The 19089-nt window shown below is 32.5% G+C and overlaps 1 protein-coding gene and 1 long non-coding RNA gene across 6 annotated transcripts in view; one reads left to right on the top strand and one right to left on the bottom strand.

The window, feature by feature from the left end:
- The window catches only part of OXR1 (oxidation resistance 1), a 282656-nt gene that overhangs the window by 238184 nt on the left and 25383 nt on the right, over positions 1-19089 (top strand). For all 5 annotated transcript variants that reach the window (XM_077846943.1, XM_077846944.1, XM_077846941.1 and 2 more), the window contains 4 exons: positions 3984-4168; positions 6937-7694; positions 11113-11281; positions 12676-12838. In XM_077846943.1, the coding sequence (XP_077703069.1) occupies positions 3984-4168; positions 6937-7694; positions 11113-11281; positions 12676-12838 (1275 nt within the window). The remainder of the gene's footprint in view (positions 1-3983; positions 4169-6936; positions 7695-11112; positions 11282-12675; positions 12839-19089) is intronic.
- On the bottom strand, positions 1421-5145 carry LOC144283162 (uncharacterized). The gene is made up of 3 exons (XR_013351575.1): positions 5098-5145; positions 2550-2618; positions 1421-1848 (listed from the first exon to the last, which is right to left on the bottom strand). It is a non-coding gene; the product is annotated as an uncharacterized LOC144283162 (long non-coding RNA).

Here is a 19089-nt window from a genome sequence, read left to right on the forward strand (position 1 = left end):
TCTCTTGAGCATATTTTTCATCTCTGTAAGTTCAGACTGGCTCTCTTTTATCTTCCTTGTCCATAACTACTATGTACAATCTATCTTCTATATTCGTGAATATGTAGAATATGGTTATCATAATTGTTATAACATCTTTCTACTAATTAATTTATCTCTCTCACTTCTGTATTTGTTCCTGTTAATTGACTTTTGTTACTGTGATGAGCCCCCTTTTTTTCATTTTCCTTTACATGCCTAGTAATTTTTAACTGGACAAATTTTATCTTCTTGAGTACTAGATATTTGTGTATTTTCCTACATATTCTTATACTATTTTCTCTAACACAGTTGTTTTTTTAAAAGCAATTTGATCATAACATGGCTTTGTTTTAAGTTTTGTTAGGCAGGACCAAAGCAAATAGCTACTTTTTCTCTTTACTGAGAGACTATGCCCTTCTGAGTTTTCTGGGACCCTATAAATTACAAGGTTTTTTTGCAGTGGTTATTGAGAACACAAACTATTCCTTTCTCTGTTGACTCCATGAATTGTTTCCTCTGCTTTTGAATGCTGCTGCTTTTCTTGTCCTGGGATAGTTGCCATTCATATAAGTAGCATTCAGTGCTCAGCTGGAAATTTGAAAGAAGGCCTTCAGTAGATATCCAAAGCATTCTCAGTAGGGAGTGCTCATCTCTTCTCTCCTTTCTCTGCCTCTGGCCTGGAAACTCTCTACTCAGTAAGCTGGGGCTTTTGTAGAGTTCATCTTCTTTGTTTTCCCTTATAAAGGTATCACTGCCCAGCATTCCAGTAGCTGAAAACACTCATTTGATGTAGTGTGTGTGTGTGGTTTTAGTAGTTTTAGGGAAAATTAGTTCTTGGCTAGAAGCAGAATTTCAGTTGTAGCTATTTGAATAAAATTTGTATTTAAGTATCAAAGAAAAGATAAAGTCAATGGCAGGGTTAGGAACAGCTTGTAACCTAATGTTCATTTGCTAGAGGCTGGGTCTTCCTATAGATTTATTGTAGTAACTTTTTTTTATATAAAAATTGTGGAAATTTATCAATAAAATTGTCATAGTTAAGTTACAGGGGACTTAAGACTGAAAAAAAAAGGGCAGCCTGGGTGGCTCAGCAGTTTAGCGCTGCCTTCAGCCCAGGGCATAATCCTGGAGACCCAGGATCGAGTCCCATGTCAGGCTCCCTGCAAGGAGCCTGCTTCTCCCTCTGCCTATGTCTCTGCCCCTGCTCCCCTCTCTCTCTGTTTCTCTCATGAATAAATAAACTCTTTTTAAAAAAGATCAGTGGAAGCTTTTCTCTCTACTGGATTGGATTCCCAGGTCATAGTTTTTTTATCTTCTAGTATTTACAGAAATACTGCAGTGTGAGTGGTAACTTTTCTTTTATAAATAGACTTTATTTTCTAACAAATATTTTCTCCATGGAAGATTAGTCAGGTAATTGCACATAAGGAATTGACAGTTACTAATACTAAAGAGAAATCTCTGCTTAAAGTTTCTGAAAGTCTTGAGATTAAGAAGATATTTTAATTGGAAACCACTTACTATAATATGTTCTTGCTCCTGATAGGTTCAGATTTATGAAACAGTATTAAAAAAGAATGAAAGAGGAATGCTTTAGTATGAATCTATGATTTCACACTTGGTCTTGGTTAGATGAATTTGAGCAGTTTGTCAAAAGATTTTTATGAATTTTATATTGAAGTAGTGTTTCTCATGGTCAGCTCTTGATTTGGGGAGAACAAGATCAGAAAGGATATCTCAAAGTCCCACCTAGAGTCAGGGAAAGAAGCTTGAAGAATACATTAGCACATCTTCAGTATCAGTAGCAGCAATTTTAAGGATGATTTCCTGGAAAGTAACATTACAGATTGATCAGTCTAGCGTTAAGAGGTAGGGCTTTAAGCCCCTTCTAATCTAAGAAGCAGAAACACAATTTTGAGAGGCTTTTCAAATTATTTCTGTTGTTGCACTACTAACTAGCAGTATTATAGTATTAACAGGTATAGTGAATTAAAACATTACATAATACTGGGCCTTTTCTATCGTATATGCCTACTACAAATTGTCTTTGCAAAAATATTCTAAAGTGAAAGATGAGTTGTAATGCCAGTGAATCTCATCCTTAAACCATTATTTAAAGCTAATGCTTATTTGAAATTGTGAAATTAAGAATTAACTGAGGTTTTTCAGAGACCTGGTGTTTGCTTTCCTTAATTCTTACTGATCACTTGATTTTATTTTCAAATAACTTAAAATTATAGAAGGTAAGATAGAGTAAGGAAGATAGAGAATAAGAAACCTTCCATGAGAGATTCCTAACTCTGGGAAACAAAGAGTTGCAAAAGGGGAGGTGGGTGGTGGGGGGATAGGGTAACTGGGTGATGAGCAGTAAGGAGGGCACATGATGAGATGAGCACTGGGTATTATACTATATGTTGGCAAATTAAATTTAAAAAAAATCTTTAAGATTTTTTACATTGTATATACTCTGCTCTTGATGGTCTATTTTTTGGATTATCCTTAGGGATGTAAATGTCCCTGCAACATACCTTACAATCTCTCTTTGACTTGTGTTGGCATATGATCCAGGAATACAAACATATCTGATACATATGAATCTATTTAAAATATCAATCAAATATTATATAAAGTTAGTCCTTTTTTAGGTGGCCCCTGGTCTGATCAACAATAAAAATGCTATTTAGACTTTAAAGATTGATTCCCCCTTTTCCACCAAAACACATACACACATACATATGCTTCTCTCCAATATTGCATGCAGTTTCTACAAATGATAAGCATGTTTTATTATCTTGAACATCTGTAATAACTTTTTTCCAGATGGGTGACAATTTTAAGTATTTTCTGTTTTTACTCTTCCATTTGATCATTTTCAATAGTAGTATCTCTCATTACTTAAGTTTTATGTTCTTAAAATTAAGCCAGGTAAATTTAGAGAGTTGAATATGGATTTTGAAGAAGGATGTGATACCAAATCAAGCATGATTTAAGTTTTTCTTTTCCTTAATAGCTTCCAAAAAAAAGGACAGGCCTCTTTGAAGTAACTACTTAGTTTATTTTTAGAATTCTGTCTGGCTGTTCATTTTTAACACTTACAGAATATAGTAGAATGGGAATTAAAAATTGAATTAAAGGAATTTTTAGCACTTGAGTTGAAATGACTGTACTTTAGACTCAAATCTGGAGGGATTTTATTTAAAAACACAAACTACCTTGATTCTACCACTTATGTTAGCAGTGTTATTTATTACTTAGAATAAGTTGACTAGACTCTCACTACCTTAATTTTCCCATTTGTATAGTCATCTCATAGCTATGCTTATGAAGAGCAAATAAATAATAATGTATATAGAGCATGATACATATAAAGCTTTCCATAGTATTAGCTAATGTTAGTGAGATTAGCTTCTCATGGACTTAAGATTACTCATTTGTAAAACAAGAGGTTGGACTCTTCATATTTATATTGCTGTTTATTATAAATATTTAAGATTTTATAACTTTTCATGATTAAGTTAAATGATTACTGTGTACTCTAGAAGTCATCTAATATACCTACTCTTACAGATGAAGACAGTGAGGCCCAGGAGCTTTGCATGCCCACAGTCAAATAGCTATGTAGTTACAGACTCAAGTTGAAACAGATTTTTAAAAAAATATTTTAAAGAGAATATGCTATTTTTCTTTTATACTAGATTGAATTATCGGCACAATATTTATTAAACCTATTTGTGAACATAAAAGTATATTTGGTACCTCTAGTGAGGGGAACACAGGAAGCAGAATGCAGATCAATGTAAAACATGAAAAATGTTTTCATGAGAATATCTTAGTGCTTAAATGTACTACTTTTATATATAACAGATGGCTTAACATTGGAAGAAAATTATTAAAAACAGCTAGAATACTTTTTGAAAATTTAAAATTTGAAGATTAAATGTTATTTTTTTTCTTCATCTTAGGGTACAGTCAGTGGTGTGCTGCTAGTTACACCAAATAATATAATGTTTGATCCACATAAAACTGACCCTTTGGTTCAAGAGAATGGCTGTGAGGAATATGGCATCATGTGTCCAATGGAAGAGGTGATGTCAGCTGCAATGTACAAAGAAATTTTGGATAGCAAAATAAAGGAATCCTTACCCATGTAAGATTGGTATTTATATTCCTTTGGAATTTTATTGCATCTAGGTAGATGACTCTGGTTTAATACTCCTAGTTTTTTTTTTTTTTTTTTTTGCTTTCAAGTATTTTTTATTAGTTTTATTATAAGCGTTTTTCATTTTATCAACAATGAAAAAGTACAGTCTGAAAAGATTATATTTAACACATTTTGAATAATTAGGAATTGTTCTAGATTTATATTTGTATAATTGGTCAGAACTGGATATTTAAAAGTAACCTATAAACCTTATTTAATTTAGTGTTTACCAGCCCTTTTAATTCAGACACAGCATTCAGAATTTTAAATTATTCCTGTGACTAATTCAAGGTAATATAAGTAGACTAGGGTAGCATTCAAATTTTTCTTAGAACAGCCTGAAGATTCTGGTGTGGGATTTGAGGGAGATCCCATGAGCATCCTTCTCCCTCGTTTGACCTTGAAAAAGTTAACCTTGGAATATACTGATCAAGGGATTCTTACGATTCAAATAACATAGTTATAAGACTGCAGCTCAGCATGGCCTTTGAAAGTAATGTGCTTGACCAAAGGAATGACCAGAGAGAAAAGAAAAGAATAAAAGTAAAAGGTAATATACAAAGAAAGGAGTGAGAACAGAAAAGAACACTTTCCATTCCTCTACACATACTTTGTCAAAGGTTTAAAAATTGGTTTCACTTTAACTGATATTGAGATATATATCCTTTTATTAGCCCACAGGGATGTGGATCATTGTATGAAAATTAACCCTTGTGGTACAGAACTGCTTACATAGGAGAAAAACAAATTATTTTTGTTTCTGAGACAGAGTACATGAGTTGTTAGGATACATGTGATAGAATAAAATCCCTTATTCAAACAGTCTCCATTCTACCTTCTATCCAATAGAAATTATTTTGGCTTTGTAAACTCACCTGTAAAGGTGCAGGTAATTCCTAGAATATCTTCATCCAAAGTCACTTTCAGGAAATAAATAATATTGGGGTGGGTGGGGGGATGAGACAAGGGTGAAAGAGTAAAGGATTAGATTAGAAAACAAGAAGATTATTTAAGTATGTATATATTGAACTGTGAGGTTCACTTTCTGTTGCCCTGCTTTTTTATTTTTATTATGATACTTTGGGATTCTTTTATGCTGAGTAATCTGTAAGTATTCCACTAAGATTTTGTAGTGCTCTTCTTCTTGCAAATTACTGTTTTATTATTTAGAATGTCCCTGGTAAGACCATGCATTTGACCCAAACATTTAAAGAAATTCCTCCTTCCTCCCTAAAGAAGTCTTTCAGTCTTGCCTTGTGAATTAATCAAAAACAATATTTGGCAGTGAATCAAATAAATCAAGTAGTTTTGCAGAGTAATGTCATGTGTAGCAATACTGAGGTATAAGATTTGATTGATTTCCTTCTGTCTTCCACTTGGAAAGTTGATTTCAAAAGTAGTGTTCTAGAACTGTATTCAGCAGTAGTAACATCATTGGCATAGTCTTTCAGCATTTTAACTCTGAAGGTTTTACCAGTCCATATACAAACGTGTGTCTTCTTACATTTGTTAACTTTATCTCCTACCTAATGATCTTATTAAATGTGCACAGTTTCTCAAAACTTTTGCCTTTTCCAAGTGCCAAGACCGTATCTATGCAATTTGAGTGAATCACCAGTAGATGACACTATTACATCTTTAATAGCACAAATTAGATGTTTATGTTTCTTTCGGTGAATCAAATGCAAGAGAGACAAAACAGACAGGAGTTGTAATTCAACTGAAGAGCTTTTTTAAAAATAAATATTTACCTATTCTAGTTAAAAAATTTTATGCATACTCATTATATTAAATTTGGAAAATATCACAAGGAAAGAATTAAATAGAGGTTACCCAGCTTCACATCCAGAAACAGCCAATTATTTGTTTAAACTTATCTCCTATACTTATAAAAATGTTAGTAGTTTTTCCACTAAGAACTCATGTTAATTTCCACTTGTCACAAACTACTTTTTTTTTGTCACAAACTACTTTTTAACCATCGTTTTAAATTTCTTTTATTTCATGCTTTATGTAGATGTTTGTACTGCCTCCTTCCAGAACTTAAGCTATCTAACCTTGAACATTAGTACTCCTATATACAAATGCCATTAAACATGGAAATCTTGATAGAATTATTAACTATTCACATATCTAGTATCTGAACCTTTAGCTGAACAAGTTTTTTTCTGAATTATTAAGAGATGTTGCTGGTAGCCTAAAGAATTACCGTAAGTATTTTTGTCTCCGTTTTATTCCAGTTGGTCTTCAGCTTTGCATTTGAGGTGCATATTTTAGTGTAATCTCTATTTACATGTAAATAAGCACTGGATGTTTATGTCTGTCCATGTGTGTAATATCTGTGTATTTTTTCTTTACTAAGACATTTAAAATTTTAATCCAAATTTTATCTAAGCTTGTTTTCCATATTCCCGTAATCAGTAAATTTTAGTGTAGAATTAGAGCTTCACCCAAAACTTATATTTTCAGCTTCTTTAAGGTGGATTAATTCAGGAAATCTTATGTTGATATTTCTCAGATCCCTAGATATTGCAAAAGCTTGACTTAACTGCTTACTTGATCTGTCTGTATAAATCAAATTTTTGATGTGCTGTTGAGATATATGCTACACCCTTTTCTAGAAACCTTTTTAGTGATAACTAATTTAGTATTAAGTTTGTAGGAAATAAAATAGAATTTAAAAAGTAACAACTTTTAATTTTGTTTACTGGCAGAGAAATAGATCAGGTATCAGGAAGGGACTTCTGCCATTTAAAGAAAATGACAAAAAGTCATACTGATGAAATAGACTCCAGAACCCGCGATGCAGGTAATGATAGTGCCAGCACAGCCCCGAAGAGCACTGAGGAGTCTCTTTCTGAGGACGTGTTCACGGAATCAGAACTCTCTCCTATACGAGAGGAGCTTGTCTCTTCAGATGAGCTTCGACAAGATAAATCATCTGGTGCGTCATCAGAATCTGTGCAAACTGTCCATCAGAGTGGCGTAGAATGCTTAACAGCCATTTCAGAGTCTACTAATACACCTGATCACTTAAAATCTGATTCTGGACATTCTACAAATGAAATTGGGACGACTTCTCTTAAAATAAATTTAAATAATCTGGAAAGAGCCATGAAGGAAGATCAAGCTACGGATAATTTTCAGGAAATATCTGGCCCAAAAGAACAAAGCACAAGTTTAAAAGATAATGCAGACCAGGATTTTCTTCTTAATGAGAATTCACTACATCAAGAAGAGGGTGAAAAAGAAAGTATGCCTTGTGAGGAAGCAGCAGATTTTAAACAAAAGCAAACTGTCAACAAAGGAAAACAAGGAAAGGAGCAAAATCAGGACTCTGAGACAGAGGTAGAAGAGCTACGGAAACTCTGGAAAACCCATACTATGCAACAGACTAGACAGCAAAGGGAAAATATTCAACAGGTGTCACAAAAAGAAATTAAACATAAAATCGCAACTGCTGATTTAGAAGGTAAGTGTTAAGCAATATATAAAGTTAATTCATCTTATCACATGTTGTCTTCCTCTTTCCTCATAGACTGAAAAGCTGCAGTATCTTAAGCTACTCTGAAGGATGATCTAGTGGCCCTTGACTAATTTTTCTCTGGGGATAAGTATGTGGTCTCTAGTTCCTAGTCTTGTCTTTTCTTATCCGGTGGTGGATTGTACACGTAATGAGCATCTTTTCCACTGCATTTAGATACTCTTGTGTTCCATCTTTAAAAAATTTCTTGAAAATGCACGCAAGCTCTATGATAGTTATGACTTTTCCATTTTTCTCTTAATTCTTGGTATGTTACCTCATTAAAATGTCTTTTTTCACTGCACATAAAATATTGCAATTTGTAGTTGCCAAAGTTTGTAATTCTGCCTTTAAAAATGCAATTAAACATAAAAATTTATTTCTTACCGTATTCCAGGTGTCAGAGTTTGTCATTATTTGATTAGTTTTCCTTTATAAAGCACTGAGAATAAATTAAAACACTATTTCTCTATCAGTTTTGGTTTTTAGTACTGTTTACTTATGAAAATTATAGACTATGTTTTATTTCTAATATACAGTGCTCCCCTTAATACATAATAGATTAAATGGAGTATAGTTCAGTTATCTTAGTTAGCATTTATTATACTCTATTAAAATATTGATTCTAAATCACTCCAATCTGCATATGAACTTTTTTTTTTTTTTTTTGCATATGAACTTTTTAAATTAAACTCCAAAGTAAATTATTGCTAAAATACATATAAAATAAAATTTACAATCGTAACCATTTTTAGGTGTAAAATTTAGTGACATTAAAGTACCTTTACATTGTTGTGTAGTCATCACCACTATCCATTTCCGGAACTTTTCCATCTTTCCAAACAGAAACTATACCCATTACATAGTAATTCCTCATTCTTTCCTTCCTTTGCTCCTGCCAACCACCATTCTACTTTTTGTCTCTTTGAACTTTTGTTTCTACATGAGTCACCTCATTTAAGTGGAATCATATAGTATTTGTTATTCTGTGTGTGACTTATTTCCGGTAGAGTAATACCTTTAAGTTTCATCCAAGTTGTAGCATGTTTCAAAATATTTATATTTTATATTCCATTATATTTTATATTTTATATTCCATTATAGAATTGACTATTGAACAACATTGAATGAACTTTGCAGGTCCACTTCTACATACTTTTCAAAATACAGTATAGTACTATAAATTTTAAGTGTATTTTTTAATATTTGTTCTTATGATTATCTTAGCATTTTCTTTTCTTTAGCTTACTGTATTCTAAGAATATAGTATATAAATCATTATATTATTGGTAAAGCTTCCAGTCAGCATTAGGCTACTAGTAGTTAGGATTTTTAGGGTCAGAAGTTATACTCCAGTTTTGACTATGTAGGGAGTCAGTGTCCCTAACCCCTGCATCATTCAGCAGTTGACTTTATATACCACCTTTTTTTTATGTGTTCATTTGTTAATGTACACTTGGGTTGTTTCTACCTTTTGGCTATTGTGAATAATCTTGCTATGTACTTTGGTGTACAGATATTTATTTGAAACCCTCCTTTCAAGTTTTTTGGATATATATCCAAAGAGGATTTGCTAGATCCAGTGGTAATTCTGTGTTTAACTTTTTGAGGAACCCCCAAACTGTTTTTCATGGTGGCTGCACATTTTATATTCCTACCAGCAATACACACAAGTTTGGTTCAGTTTTTAAAATACATGTATTCTGTTTTCATTTTTTTTGTGCCATCTTTTTTTAGATATCCTAATGATATTCAGTAGATGTTAAAGAATTAATTTACTCAAAGCTCTATAAAAGATTGAATAATTATTTTGTAATGCCTTTTTCTTTATTCAGAATTAATATTCATTAAATTACCCATTTGACAAAATGGGAGATTTTTATAAAATTTATAAAAATTACCCAAAATGCATCCATGAAATAATCATTGTTAACATTTGGTGTATATATCTTTGATTTTTGGTGTGTATATGTATATACATACACATATAAATACATATGTATACAATTTTGGTATTTTTATCTATACATGTTTTTTATGTAAAGTCAGGATTATTGTGTTGTACCTTTTTTTCACTTAATATTTTATGTCATGAATAATTTCCCATGTCATTATGGTTTTTTGAAAATATGGCTTTTAATGGCCCTGTATTTTAACCATTTCCATACTGGACATTCAGTTATTATTAACAATTTGTATTGTTAAGATATTTCCTGTCTTTGGTATTGTAAAGAATACTGGTGTGAATTTGATTTCTTTGTGTCTGATGGTTGCCTTATATTTTGAAATTTTTGAAAAAAATAAAATGAGGGATATGTTTATAATGTGGTAGAATGCTTTAATTTTAGTGCGTTTGTTGAGGTATGAAATTTGATGGGGAGGGAGCTCCTGTAACAAAATACTAAAGGAGAAAAATTGATAAGTTTAGATATAGGTATACCTGTATTAACTTTGGGTTCTTATTGAGGGGAAAAGGAATGAAAATCTGTTTTAGTAACTAATTTTAAGTAACTAGAGGTTCTATAGTAGGGAAATATTCCATGTTTCTGATCTTTACTGACTTTATAACAACATGGTTTAATAAATATACAACTGTGGAAAATAATTGTGGGGCAAATGATAGAAGTTCACTCTTAATCAGATGCAAATATTGAGGCTAAGATAGATATGTGCACCTTGCACGATACAGAAGAAAGCCATGACTAGTACCCAGTGCTCCTGACCACAAATAAGTGCTTTTACTTCCATAGTATGCCACCGTTGTAGCTAGTAATGTCCAGAATCCTGAATTCAGTCATAGCATCAGACTTCAGTATACCTATGTCAGCATCTCTGTTTGAAAGAGTTAGAGATCATTCATAATAAATTGTCCAAACAGGTGGCTGCATCCAACATATTGTTGATTGTTTTAGCCTACCTCACATATATGTAAAAGCTTCATTAATTTTTATTAAATTTTTGTCTGTAATAACTGGATTAAAACCTTTAAAAATTCTACAAATGGTTTAGATGTTATTCTAGAAGGCTGATAGAGAATACTCAGAAAAATATATATGTGCATGTAATTAATAAAGTTGTTCCAAGCAAAAATTTAATGAAAGAATTCTTAAACCTTTCCCATTTTTCCTGATATGCTTAGACATAATATCATTTCTTAACTTGGGTGCTACTTCATGAGTCTTTTTATTACCTGGCACTTTACCTTTGGAAGAAAATAAGTTACTTATGAGAATTCATCTAAATGACTGTCAGTAAATTAAGTTTTATTCTGTATTACTTGTCAGAAGTTTGAAGGTAAACATTAATTAAAATAAATTATATAAGTATGGTGTTTGAGAATTGCAAGAATTCTGTATTTCATTTCTAGGTTCTGTACTTTTAAAAGAAAAGAGAAGGCATCGATTACATAAGTTCCTATGTCTCAGAGTTGGAAAACCAATGAGGAAAACATTTGTATCTCAAGCAAGTGCAACAATGCAACAGTATGCGCAGAGAGATAAGAAACATGAATATTGGTTTGCTGTACCACAAGAAAGGTAAAAAACAAAGACTCAAAAACATTGAGATTCCTTGAATTAAAACTATCTTAGATGTCACTTAACACCAGTGGAAAAGTACTTTTAAAAAATGGTTTATGATTAAAACTTAACATTAAATCTTTTTAAAATTACCTTTTTAATGATTTATTTATTTGAGAGGGAGAGAGAGAGTGTGTGTACATGGACTTGCACACGATTTGGAGAAGGGGCAGAGGGAGAGAATCTTCAAGGAGATTCTGCCAAGCATGGAGTCCAACTTGGGCTGGATCTCACAACCCATGAAATGATGGCCTCAGTCAAAACAGAGCCAATTGCTTAACTGACTGAACCACAGGATCCCTTATAATTATTGAGCTCTTATTTTGTACTTTTTAATTTACCCCATTTTAAATTTTATTTGTTTGTGATTTAATGCAAAAAAAAAGTGAGTATCTTCCTAGTTTTAGTGGTAAAGAAACCTAGTTAAAATGTCTCAGAGAGGGAGGCAAACCATAAGAGACTCTTAACTATAGAGAACAAACTGAACAGTTGCTGGAGGCAGGAAGCTCAGTAGGGGATGAGCTAAATGAGTGATGAGTATTAGGGAGGGCACTTACTGTGAAGAGCACTGAGCACTGTATCTAAGTGATGAATCACTGAAATTCTACACCTGAAACTAATATTACACGATGTGTTAACAAGAATTTAAATAAAAACTTAAAAAAGTCTTAGAGCAAGAAGGTTCATCAAAATATTAAACAGCATGACCCCTGCCTCAAGGCAGGTAATAATATAATCCCTTTTTATAATTTAATTATCCCTGCTAATTAATAGCCAAGGAAACATAGATATTTTCACTATAGTAAACAAAATTGAAAATGGGATCCAGAGACTTGAAAGATTAGACCATTTATCCCTGAACCAGTAATACATTGTGTATTCCTGGTATCATTAAAAGTTAAACACATGAAATTTCTGTAAACTTGGAAAAGTTCTGTATAATGTCCAGGTTTTAAAATAGGCAGTTAGTAAATTGTTTACTTGTATTTTAGATAATTAGGTCATCGTTTGAATGAGGTCACAATTGCTGGTTCAGTTTCCTTTCCTATCACTAGTTTCTTTAAGGATAAAAAAAAAAATTTTACCTTGTACAGCATCTGAGTTTACTCAAAAGCATGCCAAGAAAAATCTAAATAGTTTCTCAGAACAACTTGACAGAACACAGCCAACTAGATTTAAGTTAATTTCTTCCTGCCATTCAGCTTCATTATCTTTTTAAATAAAGCATAGTATATGTTCTATGTATTTTAAGTCTTCTAGTTTTTTGAAGATACATAACAAATATCATTTTGTAGTTATAGCTAGGAGCACAGAATAGTAGGTCTGTTATTAACAGTCACTTGTTCTAACAGGACAGACCACTTGTATGCCTTCTTCATTCAGTGGAGTCCAGAAATATATGCAGATGACACTGGTGAATATACCAGAGAACCTGGATTTATAGTAGTGAAGAAGATTGAAGAATCTGAAACAAATGAGGATTCTACTAATGAAGCAGCAGCCAGAGAATGGGAGGTAAGGAGAAATATGTGAAGATTTCATTGATCTTTTTGCTTTTTGTGAATTTATAGCTTTATGGTAGTACAGGCAAAGTACAAGTGATCTTTGTACCAAAGAGTGATTTTTTAAGGGTTTACCATCCATGTATATATGTTTACTGAATGAATCTGATTAGTAACCTGGATTTTTTTGCTTTAAAATATTAAAGAAGCAACTGATTGGCAGTAAAATGACTTTTATTGAGTGCCTTTTAGAATATTAATTGCTATTTTACTAAGTTATATAAAACATTTCTTATCTGATTCATTTTAATATCACTTCCTGCATGGAGGAAGTGCACCAGTCATTTAACACGTTCATGTCAATTAGCACTCCTTTCTAAGTCCATACTCAAGCATTATTTTGAAATGAATTTACAATAATGCTAGGGAAGCTGATGCTAATTTTACAAAATGTCAAATTTAATATGCTCAAATATATTGAACTTCTTTAAATGGACAGAATAACAGTAATTAACTTTCTGTAACCTCTTAAAGATATGTCTTTTAATATTACATAATCATGTTTTTTATATGCTTTGTCTTATTGCATTGGTAGAGTAACAAAATCTAGTTTTTCTGTTGTGGTTGCCTGGATTAATATCTTCTTGATGCATTAGAAAATATAGAGCAGATGCTAAAATGTGATATTAAACAGAATTCAATTTTGTTAATCACTTGATGTTAATGTTTGTGGTTGTATATGTGATATGTATTTATTGTACATGTACTCAACATGTATAATGATTGGAGGTATACATGGCATGTCTTTCAACCTGATTTTGAATTGTTTAAGTTCATTCTGTGTAGTATATACAGCATCAGTTTCTACTGTAACTCTAATACAATGGAGGGAAAGAGGTAACATATATTGAACATTTATTTTGGGTTCTCTTAATACTTAAACCAGCATTATTAACTTCATACCAGCTTTATTCGCAATAGGTCCCAAACTGGAAACAACCTGAATTCCTATCAGGAGAAGAATGGATAAATAAATTCGAGAATATTTCATAGAATTCCATATAACTTAGTGATAAAAAAGGTCTACTTGGACAGGCAACATATGGATGAATCTCATAGATAATGTGTTTAATTAAACCAAGCCAGGTGTAAAAGAGTATATGCGGTGTAATTCCATTTACATGAAGTTCAGTGGGTCAAAACTAATCAAAATTCTATCAGACCACCTGTTTCTGAGGGGGATCGCTAGGGACAGGAGAGAACTTTATAGAATACTGGAGATATTCTGTATTTTACAGGTGACAGTTAGTTACATGGGTGTTGACATATATAAAATCTCTGTGTATTTAAAATTAGCTTTAGGAGGCTTTTAAGATAGCTCAGATGATCCAAGATGGATACTTGTACTGCGGTACTATAGAAGGTGATGAAGTTTTTTAAACAGTTATCAGCTAGCTATTAAGACAGGATTTAATGACAGCTAGATAACTGAAATTTCTAATTTGGGTGACAAGGTGGGTTGCAATAATTTCAGTCAAGTAAGGGACCTTTCTCCATTGGGGCTGCACTTAACCTTGGAAATAATAGACTATCACTACTGATTGATTACTATTTCAATTCAAAGGAACTGCCTCAGTTCTTATGGCAGATTCTATAGGGTATAATTTCTGAAGAAAAAATAAATCTCTCCTCACCTGTTTTCAACCAGAATTCGAATAAAAAGGAAATGGAAGAGAAAATAATTTTAGAAACTTTTTGCTGCATTTTCTAGGAAAACAGTGGTGTACTGTCTAATAAGGTAGCCACATCTTTATTATGTAGCTACTGAGTCCCTGAAATGTGGCTAGTGCAACTAAGGAATTGAATTTTTAAGTTTACTGACTTCCAGTTAAATTTTAAAATGGATACTTGAATCAGTTATTGGATAAGTTTTTTATGTGCTTAGAACAATTAGGATATATGAATTTACTTTTTCAACTGTCAGTTTTAATCTAAATCTAAACAGCATCAGGTATTTCCTGTGAAAATTTAATGTCTGAATTGAGAGATGCTGTAGTGTAAATATATTAATTCTTATACAATAGCTACTACTTGCAAGTAGCAATTTAGCACTTTTGAAATGTGGCTAGTCTGAATTGAGATGTTCTATAAATACAAAATATACACTGGATTTTAAAGATTTAGAATTAAAAGTGTAAAATATTGGGCAGCCCTGGTGGCTCAGCGGTTTAGAGCCGCCTTCGGCCCAGGGTGTGATCCTAGAGACTCAAGGTTGAGTTCCCATGTCGGACTCCCTGCATGAAGCTTGCTTCTCCCTCTGCCTGTGTCTATGCCTCTATCTCTTTCTCTCTGTCTCTTGTGAATAAATAAGATCTTTTAAAAAAAATAAAAGTATAAAATATCAACTTTTATAATGCTTAATGACAGTATTTTAGATATATTGAATTAAATAAAAATCAAAATTAATTTAACTAGGTTTCTTTTTCTTTTTTAATGTAGTTGCTAGAAAATTTATAATTGTAATATGTATTGCATATTGCATTTCTCTTGTACCATGCTGGTCTAGTGCCTGATGGTTACTAGGTGCCTAAATGAAAAGCATATCCTTTTTTCATCCAAAGTCCATTGTTTACATTAGGGTTTACTCTTGGTGAACAAATATATAATGACATAGAAAGTATTTTAAATGTTACATGTTTTTAAAATGGAAAGTTTTTTGAGTACTTAGGTAAAATTACTTCAAAATGTGAAATGCTGTTTTGGGGCCTTTTTTCTACATAGAGGTGGAAAATAGGTGAGTTAGAATACAGGATGAACTTATTATGGCTGCCAACTTGGACATCAGTCTGTTTGATTAAAACTAGGTGCTCTACTCACTCTTATTCTGCCTCAGTGATACTTAGAAGATTAGTATCCCTAACTGCTGCCAAGCAGAAATATATTGCTAACCAGAAATTTATACATTGGGAAAACTTTCACATATAATTAATTTATTCTGCTCTAGCTTCTCCTGTCCCTCTCCCAATGTAAGTGCCAGAGGGCAGGATTTTGTCAGTTTCATATATGACTATATCCTCAGCTAAGAACAATGGAAGGATATAATTCATTCTCAACAAATATTATATTACTATTATTAAATGGTTAAATTTGGGCAAATATTAAAATAGGATATACAAGTTTTACTCATCTTCCAAGATGGCCTACATCCTAAAATAAATTTTAATGTCAGTTATAGTAAATATTTTGTCATAAATTTATAAACTCTGGAAGTTGGAATTAACTGGCAGTTCAGCCTCTCATTTTTTTACACTATTCTTGGGTCTGCTTTAACATAATTCAGTAATAGAGTTTATTACCTCAAAGGACAGTACTTTTCATTTTAGGACAACTCTGTTAGAAACTTTTTTTCGTACAGTTTAAAGAAACATAGGTTTGTAAGTTTAGTCTGTCTTTGTTCTACCTTTTGATGTACATCAGCAACAAAAGTTTTCTATATACTGTGATAATGATAATCTGAAAGTATTTATTCCTTTTTAATCTTCTTCTAAGGTTAGTTTATCTAGTACTTCCCCCATTTATTAACTCTTTGTAGATTCAACACTGTCTTCATCATTACTCTCAAGGGTGTTAAAACTTAATTCAAACTATAGCACCCCAAATTACTAAAATATGCACTTGAAATAGCAAGAAAGATTCTATAATATTTGAAACAATTTCAATTATAACCTATGCAAATTGAAAGTCTTACTGAAGATGATTAGAAAATACTGGAATTTAAAAATTAGAAATGATGAGAAAAGGAAGGAGTAAAGAAGTACACTTAGAGATTTGTATAGTGAATTCCAGAGAGAGTTGAGAGCAGCAGAAACCTATATTCATTGAGAGCAGTTAGCCTGATTTTTAAGGTTGTCAGGAATAAGAGCCTCTATTCTAAGATTCCTGATTATTGAAAGAATCTAAGAAGTCTGAGAAACTATGCATATAGCTCAAGGTGTGTAGGAGATTGATATCCTTTACCATATATTCTTTATTGTTCTAGTTCAGTCAGTATTGTTAGCATAAAAACATTGGCTTATATCAAGTTTATTTTTTCCAGCCATAGTATCTTAAGTTCCTTAATTATGAGTCCTTCTGCTATTGGGAGTTTAATAATAACCTTATGTTGCAACTGGAAAGGAACTACTGTAAATTCTTTTCCTCTAGTTTCTACTACTGTCACCAGTAGTAGAAACTTCTACTTCTTACTGGTGACAGTAGTAGAAGTAGAGCATGTATACTGAGGATAGTATCTTTTGTGGGGCTTTGCAGTTTGGTGAAAAATGTTACTTTTGGGTTTTGTTGGAGAGTGTTTTTATAGATTTTCACTGACAAGGGAAGTATTTTAGTGGCCTTTCAAGAATGTGTAGGAAGATCTTGAGATAAAAGTGGGGAAAGATGCCTATTGACATCATTTCCTGATGATAATGCTATGATTTGATAAACATACAAAAATAGAGATAAGTAGTATTAATTTGCATATATCATCACTCAGCTTTATCAGCTTATTCCATCTATAAACCTTCCTTCTCCTCAGTTCACATTTCTTCAAATGTCATAATTATGTTTAAAATATATGTAAGCTGGGGGCACCTGGGTGGCTTAGTGGTTGAGCATCTGCCTTTGACTCCGGGTTGTGATCCCGGAGCCTGTGTGTGTGTGTGTGTGTGTGTGTGTACATTATATATAATAAGAATAAATTTTTACAACTTGTTATTTGAATCCGGATCCAGCTAAGCTCCAAATGTTTCAGTTAGCTAAAATGTCTCTTAAGTCTGTAAATGTAGGTTCTCTGTCCATTTTTTTTGCTGTGCTTTGCTTTTTTCCTTGTAATTTTCATTTTTAAGAAATTATATTTTTTTCTAGAATGTCATACAGTCTGAATTTTGCTGACCATATCCCCAGAGTCATTAACATGTTCTTCTGCCTTAGATCTAGAGTAACCCATCTAATTATAGACTGTTATCTTTATTCTATAGATAATTTCTCTAAGCTTGCTTCTTATTTGGCTAAAATCCTCATAGTAACACGTCATAATAGTTAATCTGTAATTCAATCAGTTGTCCTTTTCTCCACACCAGGTTCTCAATCTTGGCAGAACCTTTGAGTCCTTTGGGAGAGCTTTCAAAAAGCATTGCCTCAGGGTCACCTCAGACCAAATAAAAATCAGTATTCTGTAAAGCTCTTCACATGATGATATTGTACATGATGAAAACTGTGCTACTCCATGTCATCACTTCAGGTGTTATGTTAAATATTGCTAAATCCTAAGCTGGGAGATTTTTTCAGACTGTATTAATCATAACATAGTTTAATTTTCAAGGCCCTGTCATGCAAGTTAGGTTGCATAAAATATTTTTTAAGATATTCCTATTCTGTGTTTTGCATCTGCACACCAAAAACTTAAATTTGGTTCAGTGTGGAGAAAGGTTTCCTTAATCATTTTATGCCTTGATTTTTAAAAGCACAGTTTTTTGTTTGTGTGTGTGTTTCTTATCAATAACAGCCAGGCCGAATTACTTCAGGCATAGATCCCTAACACACCAAAGGATTTTTATCACATTGTGTGCTCAGAGGCACTACAAGGAGAGGGAAACCAAGAAACATACCACTCTGTAGGTCATTGATCTGCACCTCTTGAATTTGTCCATCAAATGCTCTTTAAATGATGTACTTGACAAGTACACAAGAGTCTAGTAGCATAGTCTAACACAGCAGCCACAATATCTTAAAGTATCTTTGAAGCCTGTTTTATCTCTAAGATTCATATGAATTTTGCATTCATCTTTTTATCTGCTGTAATACAAAAATAATTTTAAAAATTTCTTATGAAGCAGAAGTGAAACTATAGTAATACAAAAGTCAAATTTCTCCTGTCAGCAGGTGCCACGTGGCTTAATGGCTGACCCCTTAGGCTCTATCACCCACAGCCTCACATGCCAACCCAAGAGTCTCTAAAAGTCTCTAATAGCCTATTAGTCTTATAGTCTCCTGTAGTCTTGGAGACTCTATTTGAATCCTCTGAAAGTATGTTTGGGTTTCAAAGTGTCACATGTTTTGGACATGCCAGTCTTGCTGCTAAATGATTCAGGCCTCAGAAATGTAGCTCTTTAAGCTACAATTGCTTGTGCCACTTCCTTTCAGTTGACTTGCACTCCTTTTGGGATAAGAACTGGCAGAAAAAGTTTTCCATTTTTTCATCTTTAAAGTTAATTTTATCCCACTTAC

Source organism: Canis aureus, chromosome 14, assembly GCF_053574225.1.
Source record: "Canis aureus isolate CA01 chromosome 14, VMU_Caureus_v.1.0, whole genome shotgun sequence".
Taxonomy (NCBI): Eukaryota; Metazoa; Chordata; class Mammalia; order Carnivora; family Canidae; genus Canis; species Canis aureus.